The sequence below is a fragment of the Macaca mulatta genome, chromosome 8 (assembly GCF_049350105.2).
Source record: "Macaca mulatta isolate MMU2019108-1 chromosome 8, T2T-MMU8v2.0, whole genome shotgun sequence".
Classification (NCBI taxonomy): Eukaryota; Metazoa; Chordata; class Mammalia; order Primates; family Cercopithecidae; genus Macaca; species Macaca mulatta.
The window spans coordinates 97,140,198-97,158,387 of NC_133413.1; the positions used below are offsets into that span (position 1 = coordinate 97,140,198).

At 38.6% G+C, this 18,190-nt stretch overlaps 1 protein-coding gene across 1 annotated transcript in view; it reads right to left on the bottom strand.

The window, feature by feature from the left end:
• Nucleotides 1–18,190, bottom strand: part of CNGB3 (cyclic nucleotide gated channel subunit beta 3) — a 160,684-nt gene that overhangs the window by 86,836 nt on the left and 55,658 nt on the right. The window contains exons 4-6 of the mRNA XM_001083646.5: nucleotides 8,005–8,159; nucleotides 5,166–5,318; nucleotides 4,077–4,285 (exon numbers count right to left, since the gene is read on the bottom strand). Coding sequence (XP_001083646.3) covers nucleotides 4,077–4,285; nucleotides 5,166–5,318; nucleotides 8,005–8,159 — 517 coding nt within the window. The remainder of the gene's footprint in view (nucleotides 1–4,076; nucleotides 4,286–5,165; nucleotides 5,319–8,004; nucleotides 8,160–18,190) is intronic.

Here is an 18,190-nt window from a genome sequence, read left to right on the forward strand (position 1 = left end):
CATGGGACAGACAAGGACCCTGTCTTTAACTGAACTAAGGAAAAGTCCTGCAACAGTACGACTATTCCTATTTTGGGAGATGAAAAAGATTGTATTCAATGAAAGGGTAAGTTTACTTTCTTCAAGTTAATGCTATTAGCAAATTTCAGAAGTGAAATTTGGCCCCAGACTGTTTGTTTCTACTACTTCATAATTAGTCTAATCAATATTTAATATAATTAAATAATAGAATTATGAGTAAAGTGTAGGAAACACAGAGAAGGGAGTGGTTTTCTTCAGATTGGTTTATAAAGAGCAATTGAGAGGTTTAAGTACCAAAAGCAGTTGACTATAAAGGAAGGCCTAATTGACATTGTAACTAGATGACAGTGAGGATTTCTGTGAATTTTGCAAAGGGTTGCGGATGTGTCTCTTACCTAAATAATCTTCACTGTCATTTCCAACTCAATTTCTGCTGTCTCTAAAGGAAATTACATACAACAGACTAATGGTTCGACTGCATTTCAAAATTCTGTTATCTTTGTAGCATCACTTTTAGGAGAAAGATTTTATAAATAAATGCTGTGAAAAACTTATAAGTCCTCCTGGTTTCTATTGTAGCTGTTAGCACCTCAATCTGTTGTCTGTTACTTGTTTGTTTTCCTTCAAAGCCTTGGGGAATTAATATTTCCATCCTCCAGTTATGGTGCAGTTATTTAATAAATGAATTAAGTAGATGTATCTACCTATCAACTGTAGGTATTTAATAAATGTTTCTTGAATGAATGAATGAATGAATGAATGATTCAGTGGTGTATACCAATGGTAGCATAGATAGCTAAATATAGTGAGACCTTCAGGTTGGGTACTCAATGTACATAGTCTTCTTACGAAAATGTAATCAAGTTTCAAAGGCTGCAGCTACTTACTCTAAATTAAAGAAACCATTAGTTTGGTTTCTTTAATTGAACAAACAAAGCAATTATTTCCTGCTCTATATTTGTAGCTTAAGATAATGCATTTTAAATAGAGCTCGTTGCGTGTGTTTTTTACCGGTTAGTTTTCTTGGTTTTAACACTCATTGTGTGCAAAGGCCTCTTAGAAAATTCAAAATAAAAGTCTCCCTTTATGGATTTTGTCATTTTCCATTTGTCAAATATTGATTTTCTCCCCCCTTGTAAGTCTAATGGAGGTTGAAATTAGTGTTCCTTTTTTTGTTGTTGTTTACTTCTTATTTGTACGCTGTCATCACTATTCATCAAGCTGCCAGGTTGCTCTGGGGCTGGGTGCTGGTGAGTTAACTAGTGTTCTAAAGTCTGCACAAGGAATATTTTGAATAGACTTTTGGTATAGCTTTTGCTTTTGCCTTTAGTATTTCTTTCTAGGAAAGATTTCAAATATAGAAAACACTTCCTAGAAAATGACAATTTTTTAAGGAAGAAAAAATATTCAAAACTATTCCTTTCAGCTTTTTGATAATTTAAGACCTTCTGAAGATCCAACAGAAAATATTAAGAAGATTAAGCAACCTAACTATCTTCTTGAAAATTCTACATGAACCTAAGGTGCCATATAGTCAGTCAGTCTGCTCTTCCTATCGTGACACTGGAGGACATGTTCTGTGCAGCCCTTGCTGAGCCTTGGGAGGAGGATGGCACATTGGCCACAGTTGGAAAGGAAGCATCCTTCTAGTTAGCTGGGGAAGGGGCTTGGGCTAGTGGCTATAACACTTGGATTTGTGCTTGTGAAAACACATTTGTCTGTTTCTCAGATTGATTGGATTCACAATAAACTTCCCTTAACACCGAGAGTAAATCCAGGAGAAGATAATTTATCCTAAGGGTAAGAATGCTAATTTCTTAGGAAGGGCACTGCATTTGATCATGAGAAATAGGATGTGATGAATTTGGCAGGTAAAGAATAAAAAGATAGACCCATAGATGCCATATTCATTAAAAAACAAAACACCAGTGGAGGTGTTCTATGTACTTGTGATTTGCCCATATCTGTGAGGGGTGTGGCTACCTGTCTGTGGTTTGGCTATATTGATGGAGATATGGATGGCTCATTTCTCTTTCATTCTCTTACCACACTGAATAATAGTATATTTTGCAATGGTGGAAATCTTCTGTGCTGTCCACTAGACATGTGGTTGTTGAGTTCTGGAAATATGAACAATGTGGCTGAGAAATCTGAATTTTTAATGTTATTTAATTGTAATTAATTCAAATTTAAATTTGAATGGACATATTTGCCTAGTGGTCACTGTATTGGACAGTGCGGTGAATCCACATTGATTCAAATGGTCATGACCATACAATGGCCAAAAAACAAGTGAAAAAATGCTCCACATCACTAATCATCAGAGAAATGCAAATCAAAACCACAATGAGATACCATCTCATAGAAGTTAGAATGGCTATTACTAAAAATTCAAAAAACAGCTGATGCTGGCAAAGGCTGCAGAGAGAAGGGAACACTTATAAACTGTTGGTGGGAGGGCAAATTAGTTCAGCCACTGTGGAAATCAACTTGGAGATTTTTCAAAAAACTTAAAACAGAACTACCATTTGACCCAGCAATCCCATTACTGGGTATATATCCAAAAGAAGACAAATCTTTCTAACAAAAAGACACATGCACCTGCATGTTCATCGCAGCATTATTCACAATAGCAAAGACATGAAATCATTCTAGGTACCCACTAATGGTGGACTGAATAAAGAGAATGTGGTACATATACACCATGGAACAAGATCATGTCCTTTACAGGAACATGGATGCAGCTGGAGGCCCTTATCCTAAGCAAATTAATGCAGGAACAGAAAACCAAATACAGCATGTTTTCACTTATAAGTGAAACATTGGGTACTTATGGACATAAAGATCCGAACAATAGAAATTGGGGATGACTAGAGGGAGGAGGACTGCAGGGAGGAAGCGGGGAAGGGTAGTAAACCTCGTTATTGGGTACTATGTCCAGTACCTGGGTCAATCATACCCCAAACCTCAGCATCACCCAAGATACCCAGGTAACAAACCTGTATGTGTATCCCCTGAATCTAAAATAAAAATTGGAAAAAAAAAGGGTCATGAAAGCTTTGCTTTCTAAGTTAGGTTTTCCCGAAGTGCCCAGGCCTAAAACCCTGTGCTTGATTTATCTACTACATGCAGACGCTGCACTCGGTTCCAACTGCACAATGATAGACAAGGCACAGTCTGTGTCCTAAAATCTTACAGCCTAGTACTTTCTCACAACACCAGACTGTCTCCTAAGAAGGCTGAGTAGGTTCTAATGAGTGAAATCATACCTATCTTATTTATTAAAATATTTCGGTGAATGGTAGACTGTAACATGATAGAAAACAACTGCTTCACAGACTGTTTGAGGCTTGATTACCAGAGGAATATATAATAAATAGTTTCTTCTTTTGGCATTGATAATTGATCCATTTAAAAAACATTATTGAGGTAAAATATGTGTATAGTTTCAATATTTCAGACTTGGCACTCTCTTTATATGCTCAAGTATTGTCAAATTCTGAAAAACTTGCTGACCTGAACCAGCGTGATTGTAGAGGCAAGGCCTGGGTTAGAATCCTGGCCCCTCTACTCTCTCGCTTTGGGCTTTAAGCAAATAACCTCTCTCCCTGAACCTCAGTTTCCTCATTTGTAAATAGGGCTAATTACATCTTTTTCATAGTGTCATTGAAAGGATTAAATGCGGTATTATAAGTAAATTAACTAGAACAATAATGCTAGCTGACATTTAATACTCATTCACTATGCACCAGATACAGTCTAGGCACTTCACAGGCCTCAATTTATTTAATCTTTCAATCAATATGATGGTGTTATTGTTATTTTCACTTTAAATATGAGGAAATTAAGGTACAGGGAGATGCATGTTTTCCAGCACATTGTGAACACTCAATGGCTGTTTTGTAATTGTTTTCTTATTATTATTGCTCATGATTTCTTGCAGTTGTCCATGCAGATAGCCAGTCAAACATTAAATAAAACAATGCTGTTATTTTTTGTAGCCCAATTAGATGTTATTCACGTTTCAGTTTCTGCCTTTTCCGAACCCCACTTACTATTATGTCTCCTCCTCTTATAAACTGGAGTCTGGGCTGGATAAATAGCATATCATAAAGGTAGATGATATCACATATGATGTCCACAATAAGCCAGTAGTGTATGTTGTCTGGGGTTTGATATGGGAAGACGAGGCGCAGTGGTATAAACCAGCAGTTCCAGTTATAGGCAAGGCTGACAATCAAGAGCCACAGGAGATAGAGTCGATCTGGAAAAACAGCAAGTGGAGCAATCCAAATGACAGAGAACAAACACAGAAAGAATTCTCTTGCTTAGTTTGGGGAGGTTGGGATACTAACCTCTAGAGAGCCGTTTGCCATAGGAGGCTCTATTAAACATTCAACACAATTCTGCCTCTGGACTGTGAGGCACCAGGCTTTACAAGAGATGTTAAATGATCTTATCACCTCTTCTGAAAGTGGATAGTTTCCTTCCAGTCTCCTGAAGAAGTGGCCACTCTGAGTCTGTCCACACAGGTAACTACTATTTGGATCAGGAAAGAATTTCACGAAAAGTCGGAAGGACTTTACACAGACATCACTGCAGCCGCAGATCTTTAGTTCCTCAGTAGTTAAGTTGCAGGATTGATTGCCCAGGGCACGTGGCAGAAAGGCCACATCCTGCCAGAAGGAGGATGGCACTAAATGGGAGGGCAGAGGGTCAGCCCATTAACGTAGTCCATGTCCCTTCACACATAGCCCTTCTCTGCCTATGGGAGGCCGCAGGAAAGGATTTGTTCAATTAGAATAATCAACAATGTGAAGCCATGGAAGAAGACTGACACTTTATAATGAATTGCAAGTGTGTCAGTGCACATATTGTGGAGTGCTTTGGGCCTTCTTTTCCGAGGTAATTAGGGGCAGGAGAGGATCTGGACTGCCTTTTAAATATAGGCAGGAATATTATATTTCTTATCTTCACCAAAGATGGGCAAATGATCCTTTGCAGGTTATATAACTTCAATTCTGCTTGCTAGTTAGATTGAGATTATGAGGTAAGGAAAATAGAAGCTATCGGTGACTTCGAGTCACAAGGTTTCTTGGTGATAGACAGCCCTCCCACTACAATAGTTCACCCTTTGTTAATACCTGTGTATGAATCTATGCTGCTTGGAAGTTTAAGTCGCTTTAAGTACTCTGTTAAAGGCATCTTCTTGACTTTGAAACACAACAGCCTGTAGTAATGTTCTTCTGTTGGCTTATCATCGCTTTCTTTTACTGGTGGTACAGCCGTGGGCTTTGCTTCGTAGGAAAAAAAAAAAAAAAGATGAAACATTTAAAGAGGTTAAGTTAGCTTAGTTAAAAACTTGAATTTCTTAACCAAACACCGAATGTTCTCACTCATAAGTGGGAGTTGAACAATGAGAACATATGGGCACAGGGAGGGGAACATCACACACTGGGGCCTATCAGGGGTGGGGGACAAGGGGAAGGATAGCATTAGGAGAAATACCTAATGTAGACCATGGGTTGATGGGTGCAGCAAACCACCACAGCGCATGTATACCTATGTAACAAACCTGCGTGTTCTGCACATATATCTCAGAACTGAAAGTATAAAAAAACCCAAAAAACTTGAATGTCTTAAAGTCAGAACATTTAGGAATCTTCCTCTTTTGATACAGACAGATGAAACAAAACCTTCATGACATTTAAAATAGTGACATTTATTTCACTGTGTGTGTGTGTATAAAGAAAAAATATGTCAATGTAAAAAATTAAAGGAAACACAATTTTTAAAATAAATAAATGTTTTTAAATTTTTCCAAAATAAAAAAAGAACAGGAAAAACTACTAAATGATGACAAAATTCAGGATAGTGATTACCTTGGCAAGGGGGCTTTGTCACCTGGGGAGACTGTAAGTCTTCTCTAGTGAGGGAAATGTCCTTTATCTTGGAGGGTGGTGATGGTGATGCAACAGGACTATTCATGTGTAAAAACTATCCAAGCATGGCGACACAGGCCTGTAGTCCCAGCTCCTTTGAAGGCTGAGGCAAGAGGATCATTTGAGCCCAAGAGTTAGAGGTGGCAGTGAGTTGTGACTGTGCCACTACACTCCAGCCTGGGTGACAGAGCAAGACCTTGCCACTAAAAGAATAAAATAAGATTAAATAAATATATAAATAAAATGTTTGTCTACACTGAAATATTTATGGATGGAATATAGTGTCTGGAATTTGCTTTAAAAATTCATTGTAACTCCAATGTTGTGGAAAATAAAATTTTAAAAAATGAAAAAAGAATATGTTAAAATAATTGAACTGTACACTTAATTGTGGATTTTACAGTTTATGTCTCAAATAAAAATGTAAAGTATAAAATAAAGGCATTCTCTAAAAAAGAAAACAAATCATGTTGTATATCCTAAAGTATACAATAAAAACAAAATAAAATAGTAACATTTATGAAAATATACAGGTAAGGAAAACACTGGAATTTGGAAATATGTAACAGGTTTAAAGCTCACAAATAAGGTGTCACAAAGGTGTTACAAATAGAATATTTTAAATACAAGCTTGATTTTCACATACTTTGGAGCATCAATAAAGTCAGAGATCAGAAACACTGCAAATGTACGTCATTCTGCAGGTTTTGGTTTGGTGCTTCTTTACCCTCACATATGTCACACACAATATTCTTTTCAATATATCTTTATAAAAGCATAATGACTATGATTTCTTTTAGCCTCTTCTGTTTAAAAAGAAACTGTTATACAATACACAGTTTATTTTGAAAACCCACATTCTCTTATACAGAACTATGAGGAAGCTCAACTCCATCCCATGTAATTATCAACTTGATTTGCTTTTATATGTTAAACAACCAAGCTTTGTTCTATTCTTTTTCTGTATATATATGTAAATATTTTACATAGATGTAATCATAGTATATATTATTTTTGTGCTCTACATATTGATTTTTTTTTTTTGGAGTCTTGCTCTGTCACCAGGCTGGAGTGCAGTGGCGCGATCTCGGCTCACTGCAACCTCTGCCTCCTGGGTTCAAGCGATTCCCCTGCCTCAGCCTCCCGAGTACCTGGGACTACAGGCACGTGCCACCATGCCCAGCTAATTTTTTGTGTTTTAGTAGAGACGGGGTTTCACCATGTTGGCCAGGATGGTCTTGATCTCCTGACCTAGTAATCCACCCACTTCGGCATCCCAAAGTGCCAGGATTACAGGCATGAGCCACTGTGCCTGCCTGATTAATTTTCATAAACACATTTTTGTAATTATTAGGGTGGTTGATAATAGTCCCTCCCTTTACGTGATTGGTTTGTTGATGTCCTTTGCTCTGTTGGATACCCAGGTAATATTCCTGTATTTTTATAATATGTACTTTGCATAATATGGGTATTTTTAATATTTACAATAAAATTTGCTATAGAAGATACTCTTTGTGTCCTACACATATACCCTGAGCCTGGAGATCACCTGTAGGAGGGTTCCCTGTGTCTGTTGGAGGATTTCCTTGAGCAGGTTTACTTAAAGTGCTGGGGAGGTAACAGTATGAAGCTCCAGCACCAATCAGTTTCCTCCTCTTCCATTCAGATAATTCTCAAGTATGATCCACACAGCTTTTCAGCTGGATAAAGCCCCAATGGCACAGTAGGCCCTCACTATGTTGCCCAGGCTGGTTTCAAACTCCTAGGCTCAAGCAGTCCTCCTGTCTTGGTCTCCCAAAGTGCTTGGATTATGGGTGTGAGCCACTGCATCTGGCCAGTGATCCTCTTACTAATCCATCTGTACATCTTAACTTTCTTCTCTGTCTCACCACTTGTACCTTCCTGGATCACTCTCAAAATAAACTGTGTGTAAATAATTTTCTCAGGATCTGCTTTTGGGAGATCCAAACTGAAACATCTGCAAAACACAGGTACCCTCATTACTTCCTTCTTCCCAGTACTTGGAGGGAGCAATGCTTACCAGTTTGTGGGCTGGCTTCGGGTGAGGAGAGATCTCCCTCTACCAACTTTTTCTTGTAGAGGGCTGTTCTTTGACGCATTCTTTTCACCAGGTTGTGTAGCTGGGCATCAGCATACTCATTTATAACAGGAGCTGCAGGCGATTTGTTTTGTGGGCTAAATGAGAAAAAAATGGCAATAGAGATGGGCCCACGAAGAGATAGATACAAGGGAAGGATTAAACTTTTCACCTTCCTTATATATTCAAGATTATTAACTTCCCCTTCTTTCGCAATTGAATAGTACAATTCAAACATTAGGTTTAATGGAAATAGTGCTGGTGGAATACAGATTTGTTATTAAAAATATTAGAATCCTTAAATAGCAAGTGGTAACTCTTGACTATATTGGATCTTGATGACGGTGATTCTGTCATTACATTGTATCACTAGGACAAGTAAAGCTACAGATGGTGGGGCAGGCAGGCGCCTAAGATGACCCTAAGATTCCCTGCCCTTGGTATATGTGCCTGCATAATCCCGGGGACAATAAATATGGTGGTTTTATCCCCATCAATAGTCCATGTTATATGGCACAGTTGATAAGGAGATTATGTAGGTAGGCCTGATCTAATCATACCAGGCCTTTTAAAGTAGACTTCCTCCCACTGCTCACACAGCAAGAAGGCAGAGATTTGAAGCATAAGGGAGATTTTACTTGAGAGAAATTCACCATGGCTGATCGTGAAGAAGAGGGTCACCTGGTTAGAATTTCATGAGGCCTCTAGGAGGTTGAGAGTGATTCCTGGCTAGCTATTCATAAGAAAACAGGGACTTCAGAGGTACAACTGCAGGGAACTGATTTTGCCAAAAACCTGAGTGAGCTTGGAAGTAGATTCTTCACCAAAACCTCCCAATGGGAGCCTGGTCTGGCCTGGCCAACACCTTGATTTCAGCCTTGTGAGACCTGAAGCCAAGAACCCAGCTGAGCCCACCCAGACTTCTGATTCAGACCCATTTGCTAATGTGGGCTTTAATTTAATTTTATTTATTTGTTTTATCTTCAACTTTTATTTTTGGGTGTTGTTTTAAATCACTTAAGTATGTGGTAATTTGTTTTGTGGCAATAGAAAAATAATGTAGCTGCTGTGCTTCAATGGAACTTCCTTTTGTTTTTTTGTTTTTGTTTTTGACTGAGTCTCACACTGTCACCCAGGCTAGAGTGCAGTGGTATGATCTTGGCTCACTGCAATCGCTGCCTCCCAGGTTCAAGCAATTCTCATGCCTCAGCCTCCCAAGTAGCTAGGACTGCAGGTGTGTGCCACCACACCCAGCTAATTTTTGTATTTTTAGTAGAGACTGGGTCTTACCATGTTGGCCAGGCTGGTCTCAAACTGCTGACCTCAGGTGATCTGCCCGCCCTGGCCTCCCACAGTGCTGGGATTACAGGCATGAGCCACCGTCCCTAACCAATGAACTTCCATTCTGAGAAAATATACAAACAGCCCAGCATGGAGCGTAGAGTAGACATTAGGATACTTCATCAAGACCTGAGTTTCCTCACAGATTTTCCTCAGAGCTCTCACTGTCTATCTTCCTTCCAATGTCTGACATTGGGTCTACATGAGCCCATGTAGGCTCCATCCATTCTCATCTCCTCATATCTGCCCCTCCTATCTCACCTCCAAGTGGCAGCCCATGGGGTTCACAGTGGATCTGGGTAACTTGTAGATTCCACTTAAGAAAATCTCAGTATGAGATTTTCCCCTCTCCATGAACCCCTTCCTTATGTGGCCCACAAATATATCACATCTATAACTGTTTATAGATTCCCAGACTATCAGTGTTTTTCTCTCTTCCCTCATTATCATAGTACGATTTATGCTTCTTTCAAAGGTAAATGGTCCTGTCTCAGAATCAAGATCTCCAAGTATGTCACATTAAGACATATATAAGCTTGCCTAAGGATGGTGGAGACCAAGAGGCAATGAAAATAGTTCAGATTCATCTTAAACGGTTCAGAAATAGGTGGACACTAGGTCTGTAAAGCCAGAATAACTTTTTTTCTGTTAAGACTTGTTGTCATAGATATAATTTCACGGATTCCTTCTTAAAATCTTGGTGTGCTTAGAAGTTTATTCATCCATCAAGCAGTTATTGAGTTTCTACTTTATGTACTGCAAATAGAAATTCAAGTTAGACAGCGGCAGGTCCGATAGTTGTTCATAGTTTAATAGGGGAAACAAGGATGTCAATCCATAGCTAATGATAAATAATAAAAACATGTGCAAAGTACTTTGCTCCACACTGAACTTAGCCTGGGGTGTCAAGGAGGGGCTTTGTGGAGGAAGTGCACTGTCTTAAGGGACTAGCATATCTTTGACAGATAAATGATAGACTGGTCTTTTAGCCATGGAGAGTGATATGTTCAAAGGCATGAAAGAACATGGCATGTTCAGCAAATTTTGGTGTGATTGGAACAGAGTATAAGTGTGTGCGTAGGGGGCCAGGTGGCAGAGGGTGGCAGGAGTGATGGTGGTTGGGTCTGGAAAGGAAAGGTGAGTGAAGCCAGGTTATGATGGTCCCATGTGATCTAGTGAGGAGTTTAGACATTAAGCAGTGGGCAAAGAGACCCAATGCAGAGTATTAAGCAGACAAAAGGCCTGAGCAGACAGCATTGAACTTTGAAAAATTAGCAATAGTGAGAGGATAGGTTAATGAGCCACACATGGAGCTTTCGGATAATTCAAAGAAATCAAGAACGACTCGAGTTTCTATTACAAGAGACTAGACTCATGAGGATGACATCAATATAAATAGGAATTCAGGAAGCAGATGTTTGTATGTAGTAGCGGCATGAAAAAATTAGTTACTTTTTGTGTATCTTCAGTTCGAGGTGTTTGTAGGACCTTGTGTGATAAAACCTTGTTTGTAATATCCGGGAGACATTCAGAAATACAGTTCTGGCAATAAGAACTTGGTATTCATCAGTGAATATGGAATATTTGAAGTGATTTATGTGTATAACATCATCATAGACTGTAAGATTCTCAAAGCAAGGAACTATGTCTTTTCTTCATTCTCCATAAGACCAGCACAAAGTAGGTTTTAAATAAATGCTTATTGAGTAAATATACCCACTACTTCTAACTATTTGTTCGACCTTAGTTGATGTGCCTGAGTGCTTTAAAATATATGTAAAAAGCTAAGTTGAAGATTGGTGAATCATTAACTATAAAGTCAGGTATTCAAACTGCCAAACTCTCTAATGTCCCAAGATCTGAGGAGAATATTTTTTCTTTCCCTGAATTATCTATAAGCCCTAATTGACCATATAATTGCCATTTAGTTATATTACTTTGTAGTGTGCAAACCCACCTCATTGTTAAAATGCTGAAATTCATATGAAAAGAATGCAAGCATATCAAATACGTATCTATATTTTAACTACTATGCGTTTTTGTCTTTATGTTAGCTGGAGCATTATGATGTCATTTTATTTCATCTTCTTGTCTTTCTCCAGCTTCTTTTCTAGGATCCTTGCCCTTCTCCTCTGCATATATACATATAGAAGCTATGAATGTATTTTTCTTTGGGTAATTTTATGATGGGACAGGAAAGGCAAATAGAAAGGAAGAAACATACATCATGAGATAAAATCCAAAAGAGATAAAAGAAAAAACCAGTGAATTTGCTTTATATAACTATGCTTCATGTGAGCTCTGTTTGCTATTTCTTATTTATATTACTAATTTTTATGTTTTGTAAAGCATTGTTTCTCGTAATTCCACGATGAAAGTTTTGGTAAACAGTAAAAATATCCTACAATTTAACTCTATGTGTGTGTGTGTGTGTGTGTGTGTGTGTATGTGTGAGATAGGATCTTGCTCTGCCGCCCAAGCCTGAGTGCAGTGGTACAATCATAGATCGCTGCAGCCTTGACTTCCCTGAGCTCAAGCCATCCTCCCACCTCAGCCTCCTGGGTTGCTGGGACTACAGGTGTGCAACACCACACCTGGTTATTTATTGATTTATTTTTTTGAGACAGGGTCTTCCTCTGTCACCCAGGCTGGAAAGCAGTGGCAGGATCTCGGCTCACTGAAACCTCCGCCTTCCAGGTTCAAGCAATTCTGCTGCCTCAGCCTCCCGAGTAGCTGGGGTTGCAAGTACACACCACCACACCTGGCTAATTTTTGTATTTTTTGAAGTAGAGACAGGATTTCATCATGTTGGTTAGGCTAGTCTAGAACTCCTGACCTCACGTGATTCACCTACCTTGGCCTCCCAGAGTGCTGGCATTTCTTTTGTGTGTGAGTGTGTGTATTTTTTGTAGAAATGAGGTTTCACCAGGTTGCTCAAGCTGGTCTCAAACTCCTGGGCTCAAGCAATCTGCCTGCCTCAGCCTCCCAAAGTACTGGGATTACTGGTGTGAGCCACTGTCCCCGACCGATTCTATAAATGTTGATAAACATAGAAGGAAACTCATATTGGATAGTTGTTATTCTATTCTATTCTATTCTATGGTTGGTGTCTCACTCTGCCACCATCATAGCTCACTGAGGCCATAAACTCCTGAGCTCAAGCAATCTTCCCACCTCAGCCTCCTGAGTAGCTGGCAACAGATGTGTGCCATTATGCCTTACTAATTTATTTATTTTTTGTAGAGATGGGGTCTTGATTTGTTGCCCAGGCTGGTCTTTAAGCCAGGAGCTCCTGGCTTGAAGTAGGTTCCTCAGCCTCCCAAAGTACTGGGATTGCAGACGTGAGTCACCAAAGATGGTCAGTAACCATCTTTTATTGAGAAGAATGAGACTAAAAATTTATTTATATCTCTCTATGAAAGAATAAGGGATTTGTTATTGTTTGAATAAAATTTGTGACTTTTTTGATATAGGTACAAGGGAAGCTCATTTTTTAAAAAGCTGATGAAAAAGAAAAGAACAATAGCAGTTTCCTTATTTCTTTAAATTCAGTCTGAGGCACAGGCCAAAAAATTGTATAATTAACAATTAGGGTTACAGAAGTTTTTACCCTCCAGGGCAATGCTAGTAAGATTGGAATGGGTGAGGCGAGTTAAGTTTTTTATTTTTGGGGGTAAAGTGGTGGGGTTGGAGGGAAGTCCATTGTGAAAGGGAAGATACGAAAGAAAAACACGTAGTCTGCAGCTGTACTCAATATTATTAGTTTTAAGAAAGAGAACATTTATAAGATGTGGATCTTGAAATTGGTTCTTTTAAAACTATCTGTGTTAGAACTCTAAGAAAGTTTTCACATGCATGCAGGGATAACATATTCTCTAGTTTAAGATTGCTGCTTTAGTATAACATGGAGAGATGACTAATTTTGATGGGCAAGGTAACATGAGTGGGTGGTGATCAGCGGTGAGTTCACAGCAGAGGTGGTATCCTAGTTGAATCATGAAGGATGGACAGCACTTTGATAACATATAGGGAAAGTATTCAAAGCAAAGGAAACAGCTTTAGAAAAATGGTGTTCATTACTGCCTAATAGAATACAATAAAGGTTCAAACATTTTAACATACGATCCCAAGTGACCTAAAATTTGGCTTGCATGATCAGTTGAGATTGATGGGGAACCAAGGCAGAATTCTAAGCAGAAGAGGGACATGATTAGCTATGCTTTGGAAAAATAATTGAAAAAAGAAAGAAGATAATTAGGTGCAGTAAGAAGGAAGTGTGACTTGAAGAATGGAGAGAGTCAACTTAAAATATGTGGGTTAATGTCAGAGTAGGGAATTCCATGTTTGGTCATTGTACTACATTGAATAATATTCTGCCAACATTCATGTTCACCTGGAACCTCAGAATGTGACCTTATTTTAAAATCGAGTCTTTATAGATATAACTATTTAAGTTAAGATGAAACCATACTGGAGTAGGGTGGGCCCTCAATCCAGTGACTGAGGTCTTTATAAGAAGCCTAAGTTCTGGAGTGGCCTATCAACTGCAATCCAGTACCCTTACACTAATGGTGCCTTTCCTATTTTTGCATCTGCTCATGAATATAGTAATTTACATATAGTTAATTTATGTTTGCCAAGTCTCTTAGGTACACGGATGATGAATAAATCAGAACAGTATGAATTTTTTTAAAAAGCCTAGTTGAAGACAGAAAACAGACACAAGGAGAATGCCATGTGACAACAGTGGCAGAAATTGGAGCACTATATCCCTAAGTCAGAAAACACAAAGGATTGCTGGTGATCACCGAAAGTTAGGAGAGAGAGCATGGAACGAATTCTCCCTCAGCTCTTTCAGAAGGACCAACCTTGAATTCAGGCTTCTGGCCTCCAGAACTGCGAGAAAATAAGTATCTGTTGTTTTAAGCCACCCAGTTTGTGGTAATTTGTTATGGCAGTCCTAGGAAACTAACAGAGTTAGCAAAGCGGATAATTATGGTACCACATGGACAACTCATATGGAAGCATAAGTTGTAAGAGAAATAGCAATACATTCAGTTTAGCAGATGTTAAACTTGAGTCGTAAGAATCAAGGTCTCTTTCAATACATTTGGTACAGCAAGCAGTTGAGAATTTGGGTCTGGAAATTGGAAGGGAGGACTGAGTGGTAGATATTGAACTAGGCTGAAATCACCTGTCTAGAGGATATGGTGGGAATGATATAGTGGATGAGATTACCAGTAAAAGCCTGCATAGAACAAGAAAAAATTGGGAAGTTGCAACCTTGGAATTTACTGACATTTACAGCATAGCATAAGAAAAGGAACTGAGAAGTAGCAATTAGAGAGATAGATCTAAAAGAGACAAATGTCACAAACAAATCAGAGAAGGTAAGAGTTTGAAAAAGGAGGTCAGTGGCATCTTATGCTGCACACAAAGTGAGTAGGATGGGGGCTAGAGGAGGGGGCAAGTAGGAGTTCACTGGTCATCTTTAAGAACATTGGTTAGGGAGATGTGTAATGCCGTCACATTTTGTCATTTTATCCCCATTTGTCTTAACAAGTATTTTGTAAAAACAGGTATGTAGAATCTTGTGTTTGTTCTCTAAATAGTATTTTGAATTTCTATTCATTATTTTCTTTTGCAAACTTTGCTAGATTCCTTTCAATTCTTAATTAAGAATTAATTCATTTTTCAGTGACTTAACTCATTTCTCAAAAATCCCAGTTGGTTCAATTTTTTAAAACCTACTGTTTCTATCTTGTTGAATAACAGGCACGAATTAGGCAAAGAGTATTGCATTCTAATTTGGGAAGTTTTTAGGGGAGAAAGAAGCAGGTCCTTTTTCTTTTGCCATATTTAGGCAATAATTAATGATAAATTCAGACAGCTGCCCTCAGAAGTTATATCTGAAAAAAATCCCACTTTAAATACATGAGTATTTTTGGTGGGAATACATTTCTGAGTGAAAGTAGTAAAAAATTATGATTTTTGCTAAAGTATGTGGCAGTCTACCATAAAGCCTATACATTTCAGGCAAATTTGGGAAAGTATGGATATAACTCAACCGAGTCTTACTTCACTCCCTTTTCACATTCACCTCTAAATGCTGTGAAGATTTTGAGTTGTTTACCACATTTCACTTGTGCATTGTGGTATTGTTGGTACACATCAGTTTGTACATATGGTAATGTACATATGGATGTTGTGATGCACAATTTCCTAACCTGACTTATTCATGATCTGTGTAGAATATGCTGCAATGCATTTATGGTTCCAACACTTGTTTCCACACCCCCTGTTAGCAGTCTACTCTCTAGAGCATTTATTTTGTTAATCTGGAAGTGCTGGAGGTGTGTCTCTGTTGTTTATTTTTGTTACTAGTGAATCATATTCTTTTGGCCCAAAAATGTAATGGTACCTAACCCTGTTTGAAGTTAGGCAACTATTTTAAGGCTAAAGTAACAACAACAACAAAAATTCATAGATTGTGAATTTATCTTATACACCCATATGTACACATACCTGCCTATATACACAAAAATCAACACACACAACCAATGGCAATCCTTCCAAAATCTAAATGCAATTGGAAAAAGAATGAATAAACATATCAGCATAAACATAGTCATAATACTAATATATTTAATTTCAGTAAGCATTTAAAATTCTCCAATGGCTTCAGGTATTTTTTTGAGAGTGGGAAAGTAACAAGTAGGGTGACTGTTTTTACCATTTTTTCTTGTTGAGTAGCAGCCTGAAAGAGTCAAAGAATGTTTGACACAATGTCCCTGCAAATTGGTGTCTTGGGGTCTTACGAGGTGCATTTTGAACATCTCATTCATTTATTCAACTAATATTTATTGTGCACTTACTTTGCACCAAGAAAGGTCATTATATTCTGTATTCACTTTGAAGATTTTTAGTTAACATTCCTCTCTTTCATTTTACACACACTTTTACATTTATTAGTTTATACTCTTCCTTATTAGTTTGTTTATCGATGTTTTCTTTATTTAAAACCTATTTCATTAGAATGAAATTTTGTGCATTCTAAATTTTGTTCTGGGCTAAATTTTGTTCCCCCAAAATTCATATGTTGTAGTCCTAACCCCTAATGTGACTGAATTTGGAGATGCAACCTGTGGGGAGGAATTAAGGTTACATGAAGTCATAAGGATAAGGCCCTAATCTGATAGGATTGATAGGATTGGTGTCATCTTTTCTTTTCTTTCTTTTTCTTTCTTTTTTTTTTAGGCAGAGTCTTGCTCTGTTGCCCAGGCTGGAGTGCAGTGGCACAATCTAGGCTCACTGCAACCTTCGCCTGCTGGGTTCAAGCAATTCTCCTGTCTCAGCCTCTCAAGTAGCTGGGATTAGAGGTGCCTGCCACCACGCCTGGCTAATTTTTATTTTTGGTACAGATGGGGTTTTGCCATGTTGGTCAGTCTGGTCTTGAACACCTGACCTCAGGTGATCCACCCACCTTCGCCTCCCAAATTGCTGGGATTACAGGCATGAGCCATTGCGCTGGGCCAGGATTCGTGTCCTTATAAGAAAAGGAAGAGACACCAAAGAGCACTTTCTTTCATCTCACGCACAGTGGAAAGTCCATGTGAAAATACAGCAAGACGGAAGCCATATACTAACCATCTACAAGGAAGAGAGGCGGCTTCACCAGAACTGAACCTGACAGCACCTTGATCTTGGACTCCTAGTCTCCAAAACTGTGAGAAAATACATTTCTGTTTGTTAAGCCTGTGATATTTCAGTCTGTGGTATTTTATTATGGAAGCTCAAGTGGACTAACCTGGAATACATACATATCAAGATAAAAGGGGTAAATCTATTTTAAGAAGCAGGTGAAAAATTAGATCAAGATATTAGGCCAAATGCCATAAATCCCAAGATGACGGAAAGAAATGTTGTGAAAACTCTACGGTACTAGAAAGCAAGACATTGCCACCAGTAAGCCAGAAAATTTGAGACATTTCTGAAAGATAGAAAGCATATGGGTTCATATGTTAGCTCATTTAATGCTCACAGTTGTAAAATGCTCAGAACAGCATTGATGTTAATGAAGAAAACCATCATTCAAAACAGTCACGGTAGATGTTCATTGCAAAGTGAGAGGGTTCTGGGAGAGTTTTACCCTTGGAGGAAGTGAATACAAGGGGCCAGAAGGGGCCATAGTCAACCACTGAGGTGATTCCACACCGATTGCATTCAGAGTAATGAAGTAGGTTGTTCTCCTTTTGACCAAACCTGCATTCAGTTGATAAGTGCAGAAGCATTTTCCTCTAGGCGGTGAGAGAGAATTTGAACTAGAGAAGCAGAGCTGTATCTTAGGAGGATGGCAACAATCAAAAGGAATGGGGAACTCTATGCCCAGACAGTGAGTTGGTCTTATACTACTCTTGACAGTGGTTTTCCCTCACAGTGTAGAAAGAATACGGTCAACTGAACATCATCTACAGCAATGGCATACCAAGTTGTGGGGTGACGAGGGGAGGTGGAGTGAGAGGAGGTTGTGGGACTCATCTTCCCCAGGTGTAGTCAATAAATGGGGGACATTGTCTGTAGGAAGTTTAAAAGAACTCCTAAAACACCTAAAAGTTGGTTTGATTTTTATTATTGCCATGTGCTAATAATTCTTAAAAACACTGATAAATGCTTCTACCCCCAAGGTAAACTGCTCCCACTGTTTGCTCTGTGTCCACTACAAATCTACACAAGTTATAGGGACAATTTCTAGTACAAAGATGATCACACAAACCCCAATTACCAAGTG